The sequence below is a fragment of the Chiroxiphia lanceolata genome, chromosome 8 (assembly GCF_009829145.1).
Source record: "Chiroxiphia lanceolata isolate bChiLan1 chromosome 8, bChiLan1.pri, whole genome shotgun sequence".
NCBI lineage: Eukaryota > Metazoa > Chordata > Aves > Passeriformes > Pipridae > Chiroxiphia > Chiroxiphia lanceolata.
The window spans coordinates 13379898-13397066 of NC_045644.1; the positions used below are offsets into that span (position 1 = coordinate 13379898).

The 17169-nt window shown below is 55.2% G+C and overlaps 3 protein-coding genes across 12 annotated transcripts in view; 1 reads left to right on the top strand and 2 right to left on the bottom strand.

Moving 5' to 3' along the window:
• Positions 1 to 4104, bottom strand: part of WBP1L (WW domain binding protein 1 like) — a 58575-nt gene extending 54471 nt beyond the window's left edge. Inside the window, exon 1 of one of the 3 annotated variants that reach the window (XM_032694943.1) lies at positions 3991 to 4104. In XM_032694943.1, coding sequence (XP_032550834.1) covers positions 3991 to 4077 — 87 coding nt within the window. In that variant the 5' untranslated portion in view covers positions 4078 to 4104. The remainder of the gene's footprint in view (positions 1 to 3990) is intronic. The other 2 variants (XM_032694945.1, XM_032694946.1) reach the window with 2 other exon arrangements.
• A 3271-nt stretch (positions 4105 to 7375) lies between these two features.
• SFXN2 (sideroflexin 2) lies at positions 7376 to 14442 on the bottom strand. Of its 8 annotated transcripts, none has more exons than XM_032695376.1 (12): positions 14118 to 14252; positions 13447 to 13619; positions 12968 to 13138; positions 11770 to 11868; positions 11537 to 11612; positions 11374 to 11459; positions 10603 to 10663; positions 10460 to 10532; positions 9858 to 9907; positions 9500 to 9549; positions 9216 to 9263; positions 7376 to 8810 (listed from the first exon to the last, which is right to left on the bottom strand). In XM_032695376.1, exons 2-12 carry the CDS (start codon positions 13605 to 13607, stop codon positions 8711 to 8713), a joined length of 975 nt encoding a protein of 324 aa, XP_032551267.1. In that variant the 5' UTR covers positions 13608 to 13619; positions 14118 to 14252; the 3' UTR covers positions 7376 to 8710. The 8 variants fall into 8 exon arrangements, with proteins under 8 accessions (XP_032551267.1, XP_032551264.1, XP_032551266.1 ...); XM_032695377.1 differs by having other exon boundaries at positions 7384 to 8810; positions 10466 to 10532; positions 14118 to 14266; XM_032695373.1 differs by lacking the exon at positions 14118 to 14252 and adding an exon at positions 14413 to 14442 and having other exon boundaries at positions 9858 to 10532.
• Positions 14443 to 14556: 114 nt separating this feature from the next.
• ARL3 (ADP ribosylation factor like GTPase 3) overlaps positions 14557 to 17169 on the top strand; it is a 30309-nt gene continuing 27696 nt past the window's right edge. Inside the window, exon 1 of the mRNA XM_032694900.1 lies at positions 14557 to 14664. Within this exon, the coding sequence (XP_032550791.1) occupies positions 14662 to 14664 (3 nt within the window). The 5' untranslated portion in view covers positions 14557 to 14661. The remainder of the gene's footprint in view (positions 14665 to 17169) is intronic.

A 17169-nucleotide genomic window follows, 5' to 3' on the forward strand; every position in this document is an offset into this window, starting at 1 on the left:
TCCCAGTCACAGAGCTGCCTTGACTCTTCTGAAGAAAACTGCCACACTCCTCCCCAGGATTCACTGGACATTTTCAGACCAGGCTTTCATCTGCTGCCCAGCTGCAGAGATGCAAGGAGCATTGTGTGGGCAACTCACAAACAAAATTGAATCACTGGGAAGGTTGCTGTACAGATGAGACACTGGAGTTCACGGTGGTATAATCATCACAGAACGAGCAGTCCTTAATCCAGCCTGCACAGTTATTTAGAGGTTCCTGTTCTGAGCAAGTACACCACGTACTTTGATCTCTGCTGCCTCCTGCCAAAATTGTGGAAATTAGCAAGCCAAAAACCAAGAGTCACAAAGATATCATGGCAGACAAAACAGATACTATGGTCATATAAGCAGCTCTCCTCCTGAAGGATCCTGGTGCACTTCAGGAAAGACTGAAGGGCAGTTATAACTAATTACCTTTACCTTAATCAAAAAAGTTGCCTTAAATTTAGAGATGAGGAGCCTCTGTTCCGTGAGAGTAATTGAAACTTTGCTGTTCAGTTCACAAACTACCTGAAGTGATGCTCTGAAAGGGCCTTGAATCCTGCCAAACTATTGTATGAAGCGCAGTAACTCTGGTGCAATCAGAGCTGTGGTCACAGCCTTGGACAGAAACTCTGTGTTACAGGGGTGTTAGCCACAGTGACAGTCATGCTGAGTTCTTCCTTAAAGCAAGGATCGTTGTCACATATGATGAATCATGCCTCAAGTCACAGCACTTCAAGCAAACTCTTTTATTTGGGATGAAATCGGTCTTTAAGAGCATGCTTCTGCCAGATTTTGGCTCAAAACCACCTTATTAGAGAAGGACGGATTCCACAGACTTTGTCACATAGTTAACATTCACTTAAATCTCTTGTTTTTAAAGAAAACAAAAGTTGAGAAAACTATGTGATAATTAAGCTGCAGGCATGGGAAGCAGACAGATAGTTGAGGCAGTCAAATAACCTTTATTCTGCCCTGTAGAGGCAAACTACAATAGAAAAATGATTAATGTTTGAGGCTTTTCATTACAAATTTGATCCAGTTCATTTTAAAATGTATTAAGTTCTTATTTCCTTTTCCCTCAAACCAGAGGGCAACAACCAGCTAAGGTGTGCTGCTAAGGCTATACTTCTATGGCTAGATAAAACTGAGCATGGCTAGATTTCTTCTTCCTGTGACACTTTCCCTGATTTTATTACGTAACTGCAATATTCTGCTTGTAATCTACTGAGAAATGCATCAACTCCAGTTAACTGAGCTTTGTGCTCGTAATTTCAAGTGAAAGTGCAGTGAATAGTCACGTAGACAGATAAACAACTTGGTTTCAGGACAGTGATGAGCTAAGTATCACCTTTCTCCTCCATCTACCTTAGTCAAAAGAAATATCTCTGACGATCCTGGGCAGCCTGGACTTATTTTAACCTGAAAAGTCAGACTCTTCTGCAGAGCACAGTGTGTTCTCGGGAATGTTTGTTCAGTGCAGCTAGGCAGTACAGCTCCACCTCCTGAATTATTTAGAGGACACATTTCCTGCAGCACCTCCCAGCCTTAGACCACCAAGTCTGTGGGACAGTTCTTCCAGGTGAGGAAGGACGGACCCTGAACAAGAAGCAGAAGCTTCCCTAGAAGCAGAAACAAGCAGAGCATAGCAGATGTCTGCAAGGTAGATAGAAGTAGACAGCAGTCACCAGAGGCAACAACACTGGAGAGGACAAGAGGCAAATGTTGTCAGGGTTTCAGCTAGAAACATGGGAACTCCTGGTGCAGAGATCTTTCAAGTCCAACACTGTCCCTCTGCAGGGCTTCTCTACAAACCCATCAGCTCTGAGGAAATCGGGCTCTAAGGCAACACCAAAGCAGATGAAGTTTTGTTACATGCTTATTTTCAAGATCCTATATTACCACTTTTGTTTTTGAATGAGCAGCTGTCAAACACTATGCAGTGAGATAATACCAGTCTTTTGACAGAGTCTGCATTTAAGATCTAAAATAAACTGTGAGAGGTTTATATAGACAAACTATGGAAAGGAAATAAGTAAAGGATGCATCCGTATCCAAGTGCTCTTAAAGAAAACGTAGGCAGCCAAAGCTCTTCTCTCCCACATTCATGTATTATACCACTCAAGACTTATTATTTTAGGATTATTTCCGGTGCACTGACTGGAGAGAATATCCACAAGTCACATATGCAACTACTCCACAAGCAACCAAGCTGTACAATTGCTTCCACACCCTTCTCCTTTTCCTTTCTTCCTTTTCTACTTCCTATTCCTTTGACTGATGTAGAAGCTGTGTGAGGCGGGGAGCATCTTGCACAGTCTTCAGAGCAGGTATGGCATTTTTATCAGCACATGTAGGGTTGAAGATATTCACAGCTTCCATACAGATAATCCCACCACCTGACCACTGCTCATAGCTGGAATGCCACAAGAACCAGAGAGCAAAATGGACCCGAGATGTACCTTTAGTTTATGTGCCTCAGCCTGAAGATGAAACGGAGCAAGCACCAGGACCTCCATCTGTTAAAGGCAGTTGAGACAACATGGAAAACACACAGTTCAACACAATCCTGCACCTGGCTCACTAGAGAAGCTACAGCCAAGCCTTAGCCACAATATGCCTGAAGGGAATTTGGGATGGCACTACCAACAGGGAATTACACAGCTCTCAGCATCTTGAAAAGAAGAAAATTCAAGAGGGAGATAACATCTGTAGTCATGGACAAATTCCTCACCTCTTCCTCCTGCAGAAGTATTGGGAAGTATTTCAATGGACCCCTTCCAGAAAGACACTGTCCGTCTGCACCCCTGTGACATTAAGCACAATGCACCCCACAGCATCTGTGACCTATGGTCACAGATCATGATCTCACTGTCTCTGACCTTCAACAAATGCAAACTGCAATTTTTATCTTACACAGAATACACCATGTCAAACCAGAAGTCATCATATTCCATCTACGTTCTACATGGGGTGAAAAAGACTTATTGCCTCCACAAATGAGAAGATCCAGGTTGTGCACAGGTTGCTAGGCCCAGTGCAGTCCTCTCTGAGTGTCACTGAGCACACACCAAGGTGGGAGAGGTTTACAGGCGTCTACAGTGCTGGACTCAAGACTGTCACTGGAGATCTCAACAGCACCAACATTGCAGCATAGACAGGAAACAGAGTAAAGAGATGAAAAAGACAGAATCAACTTCATTAAAACTCTTTCCAGGCATAATGAAGGCGGTAAGCAGGTGGTCAGAGACTACCAAGATAAGGCCTAGTTCCCCTCATCCCAGCTGAAACATGATCCCTCTTCCTTCCCCCTGCCCACAGGAGGTTTGCACGGAATCTCCTCTGCTGTTCCTGGCACGGGAAGACCAGCTCACCTGTCCTGGGCAGCACCGCTCAAGTCCCACTTCCCTGCTGACCCAGGTCCTCTGACCAGCTGCCCCACTGCCACCCTGCAGCTCACCCCACACCACCTTCAGCACTGTCCCCTCACAGGTCACCTTGTTCCCTGTCATTACCCCCAAAAGTCATCTGCACCTGCACCTCCACCCGCAGGCCCGCGCCAGCTCCAGCCTCCTGCCCTCACTACAGACACGTTTCCCACGGGTTCCAGTCAAACACCTTTCTCCCTCGTCCTGCAGCCACCCTGCTGCACAGAGCCCCTCCGAGCGGCACTGCCACCCGTTCCTGGAGCCCTGCACCCGCTCTCCGTCCCCACGGCACATAGGGACCCCCGAACTCTGGGCTCTGCATCTCCTACAGCTTCACTTAAGCCACGGCGCTCCCCAAACCTCAGGCGGGACCCCAAAAGCCTCTTCCCCCAGGCATCCCCCGCACCCCCTGTCAGCCCCGCCAGACCCGTTGTCCCAAGGGCCGGCGCAGCCCCCCACGTCCACAGCCGCCCCCGTCCCAGGGACGCAGCCCCCCGCCACGACGCGACCCCAGAGCCCCCCGGGCGGCCCCCTCCCCTACCTGGGCGGGCTCCACGCCGGCGGGCAGCCCCTCAGGCAGGGCCTGGAGCAGCAGCAGGGCCATGGCGGCGCGGAGCCTCCTCGCCATCCCCCCCACCCCCCGCTCCCGCCTGCCCGGCCCGACTGCGGCCCGGGACGGGAGCCGAGGGGCACCCCGCGCCCGGGCCCGCCCCCGCCGCACGCCTATTGGGCGGACGACACGCCGCTCGGCTCACTATTGGCTCAGGGCGCTGTCGCTTAGGGCAAAACCGTGAGGGGCGGGGTCTGCGCACTGGGAGCTGCCATCTTGAGTGTGGCGCGGCTGGGAGGGAGCCTAGGGTGGGATTCGGGCCGCCATGTTGTGAGTGGCGGAACTGGCTGGAAAGGGGTGCACCCCCCTGCAGTGGAACCTCGGAGCAGAGCTGGGCACTGCGGAAGGCGGGGTGTCCACTGGCATCCTCTGGCTGCCACAGCCTCCCTGACACCCCGGTGGCAGCCAGGCACTCATCCTCCATTCGCCTGGTCACTCCTGGTTACCATGATCCCGGCTCAGCCTCCTCCCACATTGTCCCAAATCTCAACAGCCTGCCCGGTCCTGGGGCATGGAGAGGGTGCTGGGATGGCTGCATCAACATGATGCTTGACTCGAGGTGTCCGGTGGGCAGCTTTGTGTTGGTGCCAGTCCCACTGGGAGACATGATAAGCATGGAGAAGAGGATCTCCCACTGTGGCTGGATCCCAGAGTTTCTCCATATGGCAATCCCTCGCACTCCCAGGAGGAGTAGGGGCACTGGCACTCGGGATTAATTCACAGCTCCGAGGAGACAGCCAGTGTTTCTGGGGCAGTGTCAGAGGGTTTCCACACTGCCACTCCCAACGTGCCAGGCAGCCTCTGTGCCAGATTGGCATGACAAGGTTTATAAGATGCTCAGATAACATGTTAAGAAAAGCCAGAAAAAAAATAACTGACTTAGCAGTTTATCTCCTGTCATGGCATTTTTTTATCAGGGCAGTACTCAGGCACACCTAGCCCGGCCCGATCAGCTCAGCCGCCTGCTCTGGCACGGACGTTCACCCACTGCACATCGACCCTGCTCCCTCCTCATTCCATGGCAGTCGGTTCTCCAGACCCCACCGGCCTTTGGGCTTGGAGCCGTCAGCCAAGCCTTCCTGCTGGGACTGCTGGTGCCTCAGGGAGCCCACCAGCTCCCCATGCCTGTACTCAGGCTCTGCTGCAGACCAACATGACATCTTTGGTGCGGTTGCCATTTGAAGGGAGGTTGTAAATATGCTGGAGCACTGACATTTCGGTCACAGTTACTGAAGAAGCTTTATTCCTGTTCCCAGGTAGCCCTGAAATTAGAGGCACAGCAGGGAGATGGGCAGCAAGTTCGCCAGAACACAGGACAAGCCCAGATCAGGTGTGACTCATTGCTGGAGAGCAATTAACACTTGCTGTTCTTCACAAGCGGGAGTGAGTCTGGCTCTGACTCCTGTCAGTGAGTTTTCCTTTTCTGTTGTGATGAGAAATGGAGGCAAGGCTGGCCAGAACATAGGGACTTGCTGGCCACAGCTTGGCAGTGACCCCTCTGCTCCCCAGTGACACCAAGGCAGGCTGGGGAGTTACTGGGTTTTGGGGAGAGCTGAGAGGCACAGGCTGCAGCAACCATCTCCAGAGTGATGTGAGCTGTTGAGATGACTTGAAACCTTCCAGGGAGACTCGAGCTACAACCTACAAACCTAGAAACTCCACTGAGCTAAACTGTCAGCTGGCATAAATCCACGTCGATCTGAAGAGGGAATCCACTGCCGTAAGCTCGGGGTGGGGGGAAGGTCTGTCTTAAGGATGGTTTTACAATTCTCTGAGCCCAGAGCAACCCTTTTCCTCTGCCCATGAGCAATAAACTGCACCATGCCCCACTCCCCAGGGCAGGGGGAGAGCTGATGCAAGATGGCAATAGCTCTTCAGAGGGTCTCTGTGCTCCATTGCCCCTCCAGTATGGCTGGGGACAGGAATAAAGGAGTGGCAAAACAGCTGAGGCTTTGCCACCATGGTCCCAGCCTTGGCTTCATGTGGCTGCTGCCCCAGCATTGCTGGCTGCAGAGCCCTCTGCCCTGCTGGGACCCCCCCAAACTGCCAAAGCAGGAAGGGTCAACAGCAAGAGCACGGCTGTGATGTACAGGGGAAGGGCAGTTTTAGGATGCTGCAGCACATTGTTTTACAAGCATTGCCATGCTCCCAAGCATGCCAGAGGCACCTTGGACCCAAACACAGCCCAGGCAGCTAGAGGTACCTTTCTGAAAGTCCTCAAAGCTGTTTTGGGTGTAGGAGGAGAGCAGCTTGAGTTAAGGAGCTTAAGGAAAGCAGAGAGCAGAGATGTATCCTTGTGCCTTCTCCCCACGCCCAACAGGAGTGACATCTGTTTCACTTCATGTGCTTATCTGTTATTTTAATTGCACTTTAACGAGAGATCTAATAATGCCAAGGGAAGAGATACACAAGTTTGAACATGTTTTCCTACTTTCTGCTGGCCTATTAATTATTTCAGAGCTGTTTTACAGCTTTCTAGCTGTAGCTACATGTGGTTGGAGACATTATCCTCTCCTTGTTGCAGCTTGAGCAGAAGCAAACCTCTTGTGGATACAGCTTGGCCCTTCGAGAAGTACCTTTAAGGTTTGTCTGCTCTCTCTGTAGGAGCAGAGTGGTTAATGTGTCTCTACTCAGGCACGTAGCTGATGTGAGAATCCCTGGGGGATCTGGCATATATCCCTGGCTGGAGAGAGGAGCGTGGACCTTCTGCTGGGCCATGGGGCTCTGGGAACAGCCACGTCATATGGCTTGTTAGAAACATGCTTGTCTCACTGAGGGATGTTCATCAGCAAGCAGAGAGCCTGGGTGCAGCTGATTAAAAGCTTTAGCCCAGTACTTGGGCTCCTTCCTCCTCCAAAAATAGGCTGCATCAAACTCAAGCTGCTCTTCTTCAGGGTGGGAGAGGCCTCATGGCAGACCCAAGTTAGCATCATGCAAACTCTGCCGGGCTAAGAAGATAAACAGCACCCATGGCTGTAGGAAGGGTCACCCAGTGTCATCCCCCCAGTTCCCACAATAGGATAAGTGTCACCATGAGCACAGCACTATTGCCTTTTGTCACTTCTCTTGGGACTGTTTGCAGCCCCAAGAACCATTTGAGGAATGCTGCATTGGATGCCCAAAGACTTCAGAATTCATGCCAGCCCTTACACTCTTCTTCCTTCTCCTGGCCCCTGTGCTGACCCTCACCCTGGTGCCTGGTCAGTCACAAAGCGCACACCTCTCCCTTTCAAGACAAGCATGAGACCCACATACCAACCCAGCCCAGCCCAGGGAACCAGACACTCAGAGACCAGCCAGGAGCAGAACCTACAACTGTTTTTTAAAAATCATTGCATTTATTTTTCAACCTTCCTCTGTTGTTTGCAGTGCTGGTATTCAGAGCCCAAGTTAATACAGCTCTGTGACAAGAAAGACAAGTAGCTACTGGAGAGGGTCCAGCAGAGGCCACGAAGATGATGAGGGGTCTGGGGCATCTCTCCTGTGAGGAGAGACTGTGGGAGCTGGGCCTGTCTGGGGAAGACTGAGAGAGGATCTCATCAATGCATATATATATTGCAAAGGCAGGTGCCACGAGGATGGTGCCAGGCTCTTTTCAGTGGTGCCCAGCGACAGGACAAGGAGTAATGGCCATGAACTAAACGACAAGAAGTTCCACTTCAACATGAGGAAGAACTTCTGTGCACTGAGGGTGATAGAGCACTGGAATAGGCTGCCCAGGCAGGTTTTAGTGTGTCCCTCTCTGGAGGTATTCAAAACCCACCTGGATGCCTTCCTGTGTCACCTGCTATAGGTGACCCTGCCTTGGCACTAGATCATCTGCCTAGGCAGACTAGATGATCTTCAGAGGGTCCCTAACAATTGTGTGATTCTGTGACACCTGTGTCTTCTTCCCCCATCCAAGGGGGCACAGAGACAACTGTGTCCATGGTCCTACTTTGGGGACAGTGAGATGTGGGACAAGGGTGACAGCTGGCTTTTGCGATCAGAGGAATGAAAAAATTGGAGCTTAAAAACCATTAGCTATTTCTTTCCTAGATTGTGGCAATTGCAAAGTGAATAAAACCTGAACCTGACAGCAAGGAAGGCATAGTCCAAGCACTGGCCTCTGGACTTTGGGATACTCCCTGTGCAGGGGGGACAGGTCCCTTCATGCCTGCCAAGGCATGATCCAGGTCCTGGTAAGAGGCTACTGTGGAGGTTTAAGGCAGGAATGTGGTTTGATTGCTGGTACAATGGCAGGACAACTGCTTTCGGAGGTAGAACTGTGCTTTGAGCTCCAAGTGAGAAAGCCTGATGCCTTGTGGGGCCAAGTCCAGTGACCACAAAAGGCTCAGACAGGTTGGGCAGATCCTCCTGCACTGGGCCAGAGGAAGGCACAGGAAATACACGCATTGCTCAGGGCAAGAGGGATGTGGGGAAGCACAGACACAGCCAGCAGCAGATGGGGGAGGCTCAGGACAAGCCCAAGTGCTGCAAGCTGGGCACACAGAGCCAGATTCTGCTTCTCCAGTGGAAGGAGGCAGCAGAGAAGATGCTGGGCTGGGAAGCAGATCTGGCTGGACTGTGCTTCTGAGCCCTGCTCAGGGGACGTGGTACTGGTGGTGGCAGGGGGCCGGAGGGGTGTGATGGCTCCTGAGGTGCTCTCCTTTCACAGTCCCTTGTTAAAATAGACGTACGGCACTTTGTCCCCGTGCTTGGCCACAATGCTGTCACGCAGCTCCAGCTCAAGGTCAGCCAGCGCAAGGGAGCTGTGGGGAGAGGGGGTAGACACTGAGACCTGTGATCCTCCTCCCCAGCCACCAGTCAAACCACCCTCCCTTCCCATTGCCATTTGAGGCCCTCTGCATTCCCCGGGATCTTGAAGGCTCATGTCAAGACCCACCACCCATCCCTGGCATCCACCACTCTGAGTGCTGGAGGGCAGAGAGCTGCCCTTCGAGCTGGGTGTCCCATTGCTCCCAGCACAGAGCTCACAGAGCAGGGCAGGTACATGCTCTCCTGATGCCCTGGGCACCAGCATGTACAGGAAAGCGCTGCCTTGAGTTGAAGGGTGGGTGTCCATCATGCTTCTCCTGGGATGGGCAGAGAAGACCTAGGGGAGGGGGAAGTCTCCCGAGGTCTCATGCAGGAGGGGGAAGCAGTGTGATAGGTACCATCTCTGTGGGAAGAGGGCACAGGCTGCTGGCACCATGAACAGGAGGCTGTGGGACAGAAGAACCAAACGTTAGTGCTGGGGATCATAGCCCATATGCCCCCCAGCCACAGGGATCTCAGCCCAAGAGGTGCTGCTCACACCTCATGACTCCCAATAACTGGGAAAAGCCCAGGCTGAAAGGCAAGGCTTTGCATTCCTCTACTGGGAAAGAGGTATTTTTTCTAGCATCCCTTGGAGCCATGCTCCAGGCACCCGCAGGTGTTTGAGCAGTGAGATACTTACAAGCCCCCGCAGAGCAGCACCTGCAGAGGCCCGTGGAGAACCCGAATTCGCTGCAAGGGAAGAGCTGGGATTGAGTCCCTGGGCCTCACCGCAAGCCCTGCTCACAGTGTGGGCAGACTTCTCCCCTCAATGGTGCTGAATGCCCAACGCCTCCAGTGTGCCACCAAACCCTGCAACTCTTCCACAGCCTCTCCATGTCACTCGAGAGACCTCTGGTGTATCGGTGACTTGAGTAGGGGGCAAAGCAAGCCAGGCTCTGCAACACTCATTTCATCCTCTGCATCTTGGCAGATGGGAAGCAGGGCTGGGGCACCGCAGAACCCACTGGAAAACTGTGGCAGGGGAAATGTGAGCTCACCTGCATGAACGTGAATTTCTCCAGCCGCTCCATGATGATGGGCAAAATAACTAGGTACAGAGAGAAAAGGTCAGGCTCCTCCTGCAAGCCAGCCTGCAGGGCTCTCCCAGCAGCACTGTCCACCTGGAGGCCATGGCAGCAGCTGGTTGTGCTGAGGGCCACTGGGTGTTTGCTCACAGCAAGGACCTTAACCCACACACATCCATCACCCAGGCAGCATGGTCCGTGCTCCTCATGCTCCCAATCCCTCCTGCTGGGCCTGCGGCATGTCAAGGGTCTCATGAGGTGAGGGGATGCTGGGCTGCAGAGCGAGGGGCTAGGGCCAGAGAGCATGAGATGTGTCCTTGTGGGGCCAAACTGCCATGAGAGCACCCCATGTCCCCCACAGGCTGTGGGTTGGGATGAGGAAGCCTGGGGGCTTGTGGGACTCCGATTGGAATGGCAGGATAAGGAGATCAGCTCCATTTGTGGGATGAGACTAAATGACACCTGGGATGCAGTGCCACCCTCCCTCTTCTTCATGGGGGAAACTGAAGCAGGGGACGGCAAAGTAGTAGGTCCCAGGGGAGTCTGTGGTCCAGTCCCGCACCCTCCTGCCTTACACTCACTCATGCCCGGTGCTGCCATGGTGATCCTGGAGACCACAACCTGTGCGATGCCCTTCACTGCTGCCCTCTGCAAGCAAAAGCAGCAGGTGAGCCCTGCAGCGCCGTGCCCCAGCCCAGACCTCCATCCCCAGACTCACCCTGGAGCGACCGAGCTCATTGTTGTCCCCATCTGTCACTGTGATCCCATTGATGATCTCCCTGAAGGGGACAGGCAGCCATGAGTGGAGGCCAGAGTGGTCGGGAAAGCATAAGAACATAGCAGTGGGGTGAGGGAGTGCCAAGGAGGTCCTCTGTGCTGTGCTGGCACAGCAGCACTGGCTGCCCTTGGGGCACGGGGCTCCATCACCCCGGGGTGCTGTGGTCCCAACCCAGCCGATGCTGCCATCTTCAGGGCACAGCTGCGAGCAGGATCCAGCCGTGCCAGGGACTGACACTGCTTGGGACCCGCAGCCAAGCCAGGGGACAGTCCCTCACACAGCCCCCCACCTCCCTGCGCTGCGACTTGTGGGGGACCCCAAGCAGCAGATACAGGTCTCCACATGGGCCCCACCTAGGGTGTACCAGCACCAGGATATCATGGACTGGGGCTCTCCCATCACCACACACAGGAGACCTTTGGGTCTGAGGGATCTTCCGGCCAAGATCCCAGAACAGCTATCCTCAGCCCAAAATCTTCCTCCTGCTCCAGACAGAGGCTGAGCCATCCCACCCGGCACTCTCCGCCAGAGACACAGCACTGCAGAAACACAGACTCCCATTCACCTCCCCCCCTATCCTCCCACCCTCTTCAACCCCTAGGGTGGGAATCCAAGGCAGGGTGACCAGGCAGCCCAGGAGCCCGGCTGCCACCAGGTTGCCTTGGGAAGGAGCTGGGTTCCTGGAGCTTCCCCTCTGCACTTGACACTTACTGTTGCCGCATCATGGGGATATTGATACAGTTGGCAGCAGCCACAGCTGCGAAGGGGACCCAGCGGGCCAGCAAGGGGGATGCTCGCTGTGGGAGACAGACTGGCATCAGTGTAGGAGGGCAGGATGTGCCTAGCTGCCCCACCTGGCCCCAGCCTGGCATACCTTGGTGTAGAGGTTGAGTCCCACTGCGGTGGCCAGGGCTGCACCGGTGGCTGTGACATAAGCCACGCCGATTTGCCTGGACAGTGATTTCCAAAGACGGGAGAGAACAGAAACACCAACTCTGACTCAACCCTGTTCCTTCAGTACCCAAGACGGGGCATAGGTGGTCTTTACAGGGTCTCCAGGGGGGTGTCAACATAGAGGGTCCCTATTCCGTGTGTGGGATCACTCACCTCAGCGAGATGGGAGAGGCAGCGTTACGGTTGGTGTAGTTGACGAAGGCATTGAAGGACTGGTTCACCCACTGCCAAAAAACCACAGCAGGCACTGTCCTGCAGAGGGAAGGGACCAGGAGAGCACACGAGGGCTGTCATGGATGCCTGGCCTGTGCCTGTGGCCAGGCTTGGCAGTGAGCCAGCCAAGATGCCCTCAATATACTTGTCATGGTGACTCCAAAAGGAAACTGAGGAACCCTGGCAAAGCCACGAGCCAGTGGCAGAGCTGGGGAATGACCCAGGAATCCTGGCTGCCCTAGGGCTTTGGGGATCACAGGAGGGGGTCCAGCCCTGCAGGGCACTTAGGCAGGAGTGGGAGATGCAGCTCTCAGCAGGGCGGTAGCCATCCTGCTGGGCTGAGATAAGCCTTTGTCAAAGGGAGCAGCAAGGAGGGAACACATGGGGACAAAATAGGCTATGGGGGACCAGGGTGCCTGGGCTCCTACTGGTGTCTCAGGAACATGGAAGTGGGGCAGGAAGGGACACAGGGAGATGTGGGTCTGAGTAGGCTTTGGGATGCAGGAAGGTGGAGATGGGCTGAGAAGAGGTGACCCATCGGCACTGGGAGATCTGCCATCCAGACTGGACCTCATCGGCAACTGTCAAACCAGTCTAGCAAGGAGGGGTCGGATTGGATGGAGATCCAATGGGAAAGGAAGTGTATGATCCACATAGTCTGGAGACAGGATTGCTCACCCCCCCAGCAGCCATTTCAGCAGGTAAATGCAGGGAGCTGTCAGCAGGGGCTGGGGATGCTGAAGCAACCTGGCCTGGGGGCAGATTTGGTTCTCAGTTCTGAGGACTGCTATGGTCCACAGACCAAGAGCAGCAGCCAAGTAGGACTTGGTTGTATTAATCACTACAAGAGCTCTGGGAAGAGCTGAGCTGAGTGTGAAGTGAGACCATCCTCGGCGATGCCAGAGGCCGAGGGGATCTGTGATGCTTCCACCACAGGCTGGGTGCTGGGGACAGGGCACAGGGACATGCATGGGGCTTGGCCAAGGGACACAGGCAAGCACAGCAGCCATGGGCATGCCTTGGGCAGTACCCAGCCCCAGAGGAGGCAGACTGGCCACACTCCAGCCATCAGAGGACCTCTTGAAGGGCTGGGGGCTGTTGCAGCTGTGTCCCCAGCCTGGCAAACCCATGAGCTCACCGATAGAACTGGAGCATGAAGCCGGTGATGGCCATGCCCCCTGGCACCTGGAAGGACATCCTCCCGATGAGGTTCATCTTCTCACCGCTGTCAGGGTGGAAGGCTGAGTCGTACAGCTTCTTGGCATAGAGCAGCTGCTCCTGGCTGCTTCCTGGTGGCACCAGCCCGGCCCTGCAAGCCCAAAGCCTATCGGGGAAGCTGCACAGACCTGCCAGCACCTGGCACTGCCGGAGCGCAGAGCCCCGGGCATCATACATGAAAGGCAGAGGAAACATCTCCCATGAGAGATACATGTTACAGCTTAGGGCTCCTGGGAAAAGCCTGGGAAACTCTCCCAAAACTGCCTCCAGGGGATGTTAAGTCACAGTGTACCTGCTTGCAAATGACTGCCTCCATCCGCCTTGCAACACTGCAGAATGGTCAGGTATGGCAACGGGCACAGGTATGGCACTTGCCCTGGCTGTACCCCTGCCCCTCACCTGCAGCCTTCCACCAGGGCCTTGGCCCGGTCCAGCTTCTCCTCCGGCACCAGCACTGTCCGTGGGTCGGTGATGTTGAGGAAATGCTTCAGGCGCCCCACGAAGGTGCTCTGGTCCCAGCGCGGGGCGTCAATGTTGAAGCCAAGGGGAACAGTGGACATTTTGCTCTGGGTCTGTCCAGGGGAAGAAGGTGGCTCAGTAGGATTCTGCCTTGCTTGCTCATTGAGTGCAGGCCTGCCATGGGAATGGTCAGCTGGGTGAGAGCCAGTGCAGGTTTATGTTTAACGGGATAGTTGGACTTTCAGCAGCCCTGAGCCTGGGAGCCTCCTGCACCCCTGTTGCCAGCAGAACACTGCAGTGAGGCTGTTCCTCCATACATCATCCCATTTGCATGGGGTCTCCCCACTTGTGCTGCCCCTCAAAGCAGCCAGAACCCCCTCCTTGGGGTGGGATATGCTGCACAGCACTGCAGGGCCCAGCTCCCCCCTTCCAGGGCTGCAAAGCCCTGCCCTGTGAGCACTCTGTTTGGAAGAAGAGGCCGACCGTCACCTGGCTATAACCTCCTTTCGGATAGTTGTGCAGAGCGATAAGATCTCCCCTAAGACTCGTTTTCTCCAGGCTAAACACCTCCAGCTCCCTCAGCCACTCCTCATAAAACTTGAGCTCCAAACCTTTCACCAACTTCGTTGCCCTTCTCTGGAAGGCACGGCCCGGCCCGGCCCGGCACAGCACAGCACGGCTCAGCACAACCCCAGCTCGCCACGGCCCGGCCCGGTTCAGCTCGGCTCTGCACGGCTCCGGACACCACACCCACCGCCCAGCCCAGCCCAGCCCAGCCCAGCCCAGCCCAGCCCAGCCCAGCCCAGCCCAGCCCCTGCCCCTGCCCCTGCCCCTGCCCCTGCCCCTGCCGTCCCGTCCCGTCCCGTCCCGTCCCGTCCCGTCCCGTCCCGTCCCCACGTGTCCCACCTGCGCTCCCCGGGCCCCTCTCCCGCCCACATGTCCCGCCCCCGCCCCCGCGCTCCGACGCGTGGCCGCCCTCAGCCAATCACATATCCCCGAGCGGCCGCGCCCACCTCCCCTCGGGGGCCCGCCCTCGTACGCATGCGCTCATTGGAGGGCGGGGCCTGAGTGTGACCCCGCCCCCGGGCGCGCGCACGTCGTCGCGCGGGGCGGGTGTGACGCAGTTGCCCATGGTAACCCCGGGCCGCGCCGAGGATGGTGAGCGGGGCGGGGGCAGCGCTGGGCCGGGCCGGGCCCGGGGGGGCGCGGGGCACGGGGGGCCTGAGGGGCCGGGGGCGCCGGGGGCGCCACTGCCGCGGAGCGTGGGGTAATGAGGGCCGGAGGCACCACCCGGGGTCTGTCGGGCCCGGCTGGGGCCCAGGGCAGGCACTGGCGGGCCTGGGGCCATGAAGGGGTGTGCCGAGAGGACGGGGGCAGGAGTATGGACCAGGCTCTGCTCGGTGATGCCGGGCAGTAGGGCACAGGGCAACGCGCACAAGCTGATGCAGAGGAAGTTCCACTTGAACTTCTTTACTGTGCGGGTGACCGCGCACTGGAACAGATTGCCCAAAGAAACTGTGAAGTTTCACTCACTGGAGAAATTCCAGAACCGTCTGTATGCAATCCTGTGCCATGTGCTCTAGGGTGTCCCTGCTTGATTAGGAAGGTCGGACCAGATGACTCGCTGTGGTCCCTTCCAGCCTGTCCTGTGATGCTGTGACACTCACCCGGGAGTCTGGCAGTCCTGGGATCCGAGTGCCCACCTGGGCAGAGTGGGGGGTGCCAGGGAACTGGTGGGGCAGGGGTGTCTTGTTGGGAGTGGGGGGCCCTGGGCTGTGGAGGTTGGGGGCACCCAGGCAAAGGGATGGGAGCAGTGTAAATTTGTGGCCTCCAGCCGTGGGAGACCCTGGCAGGACACAGAGATTACAGGGGACATGGAGAAGGGAGTTGAGTCCAGACAAGGGCAACAAAGCTGGTGAGGGGTTTGAGCACAAGTCCTATGAGGAGCAGCTGAGGGAGCTGAGGTTGTTTAGCCTGGAGAAAAGGAGGCTTAGGGGGGACCTTGGCACTCTCTACAACTACCTGAAAGGGGGATGTAGCCAGGTGGCAGTCATCCTTTTCTTCCAGGCAACTGGTGATAGGATGAGAGGATGTAGTCTTAAGTTGTGCCAGCAGAGGCTTAGATTGAACACTAGGAGAAAGTTCTTCACAGAATTGATTAGATGTTGGAATGGGCTGCCCAGGGAGGTGTTCAACAAAAGACTGTACGTGGCATTTAGTCCCACAGTCTAGTTGATGTGGTGGTGTTGGGTCGTAGGTTGGACTCAGAGGTGTTTTCTAGCCTAATTGATTCTGTGAGTTTGATCTTGGCAGGGACTGGGAGAACTGAGGATGCTGTAGGGGGATGGGATCAGCCTGCTTGGAGTTGATTCAGTCAGGGTCTGGAAGGTGTAATGGAGGGTTGGGTGCTTGGGAGGGCTGGGGAGCAGGATGGCAGTGGCCCATCTGGTCTGAGGAGGGAAGGAGCAATGGAAGAGCCTGGCAAGGATGGAGGGCAGTGTTCAGGGATTGACTATGAAGAGTCTGGGACCATCTGTGGCTGTAAAGGGACACTGGACAGCCCAACCAAGGTGGGAGGAGGCCACCCTATGACCTGAATCCTGGCTGTAGGAGTTCATGAGGGAGCTACCAGAGAGCTTGGTGAGGTGCAAGGGCTGGTTGTTGGTAAACAGCCTTAGATTGGGAGTTCAGTCATGGCAGAGAGGCCTGGATGAAGGGGTTGCATGTTCAGGGATGGGCAGACTGAGACAAACTGCTCAGAGGCTGAAAGAAAACTGCCAGTTGGGTGGGATGGACAGTCTGGTGAGTCATTGGCAAAACCCAGTCAGTGTTGGCTGGCTAGGATAGTTTGCTAGGATCTTCTGTGCTCTGGGGCTGGGGAGATGAGGGACAATCTGGGTTGAAAAGAAAAAATAAGAATACACTGGGGGAAGGGATGGGAATGGAGTTTTGATGCTGATGGGAGAGAGATTCCAGGGAGAAAAGTGTTGGAGGAGAGAAATTAATTGTTTGAGAGGCAGCAGTATGGATTGAAGAAAGAAATTGGAGTCTTGGGTAGAGGGCAATGCTGGGATACAGGTAAGGTGGTGAGGGTACACTGCGGTCTGAATTGAGGTTGCGGGGAGGTTGGATGATGGACCAGGGTGTTGGAAACATCTTGGGTTTAGATGCCAGAGTAGTTGGGGTGGGATGCTAGCAAAGTCCAATGAGGACTGGACTGGGTCTGTGGGTGAAGGTGCAGAGAGCACAGGCAGAAGGAAATAGCAGTGGGAAAGGAGCTTTCCCAAGGGCACAGCTTTATTTTGTCCAGGAGCCCTCTGGACTCAAGCTGGATTCATGCAAATGGACAGCATGGGAGGAGGTATAAGCAAGAGCAGCAAAGGCAGCTTCTCATCTTCACTGGGTTAATTCTGGCTGCATCCCCACCTGCTGGGCTACAGAGAGAGAGATTGAGATAAGGCCTGTGGGATCTGCTCTATTTCAGATGAGTTGGTGATGGAGCATGTCACACCAGACACCAAAGCCATCACAGGATGGACATCTGCTGTAAAGATGAGGGCAGCTGCTTCCAGCAGTGCAGTGCTTTGTAGGACACATTTGGCCTGCAGCTGTCAAATCTGCTCTTCTGCCTTATGATGTCCCGATAAGCTGGTATAGTCTGGG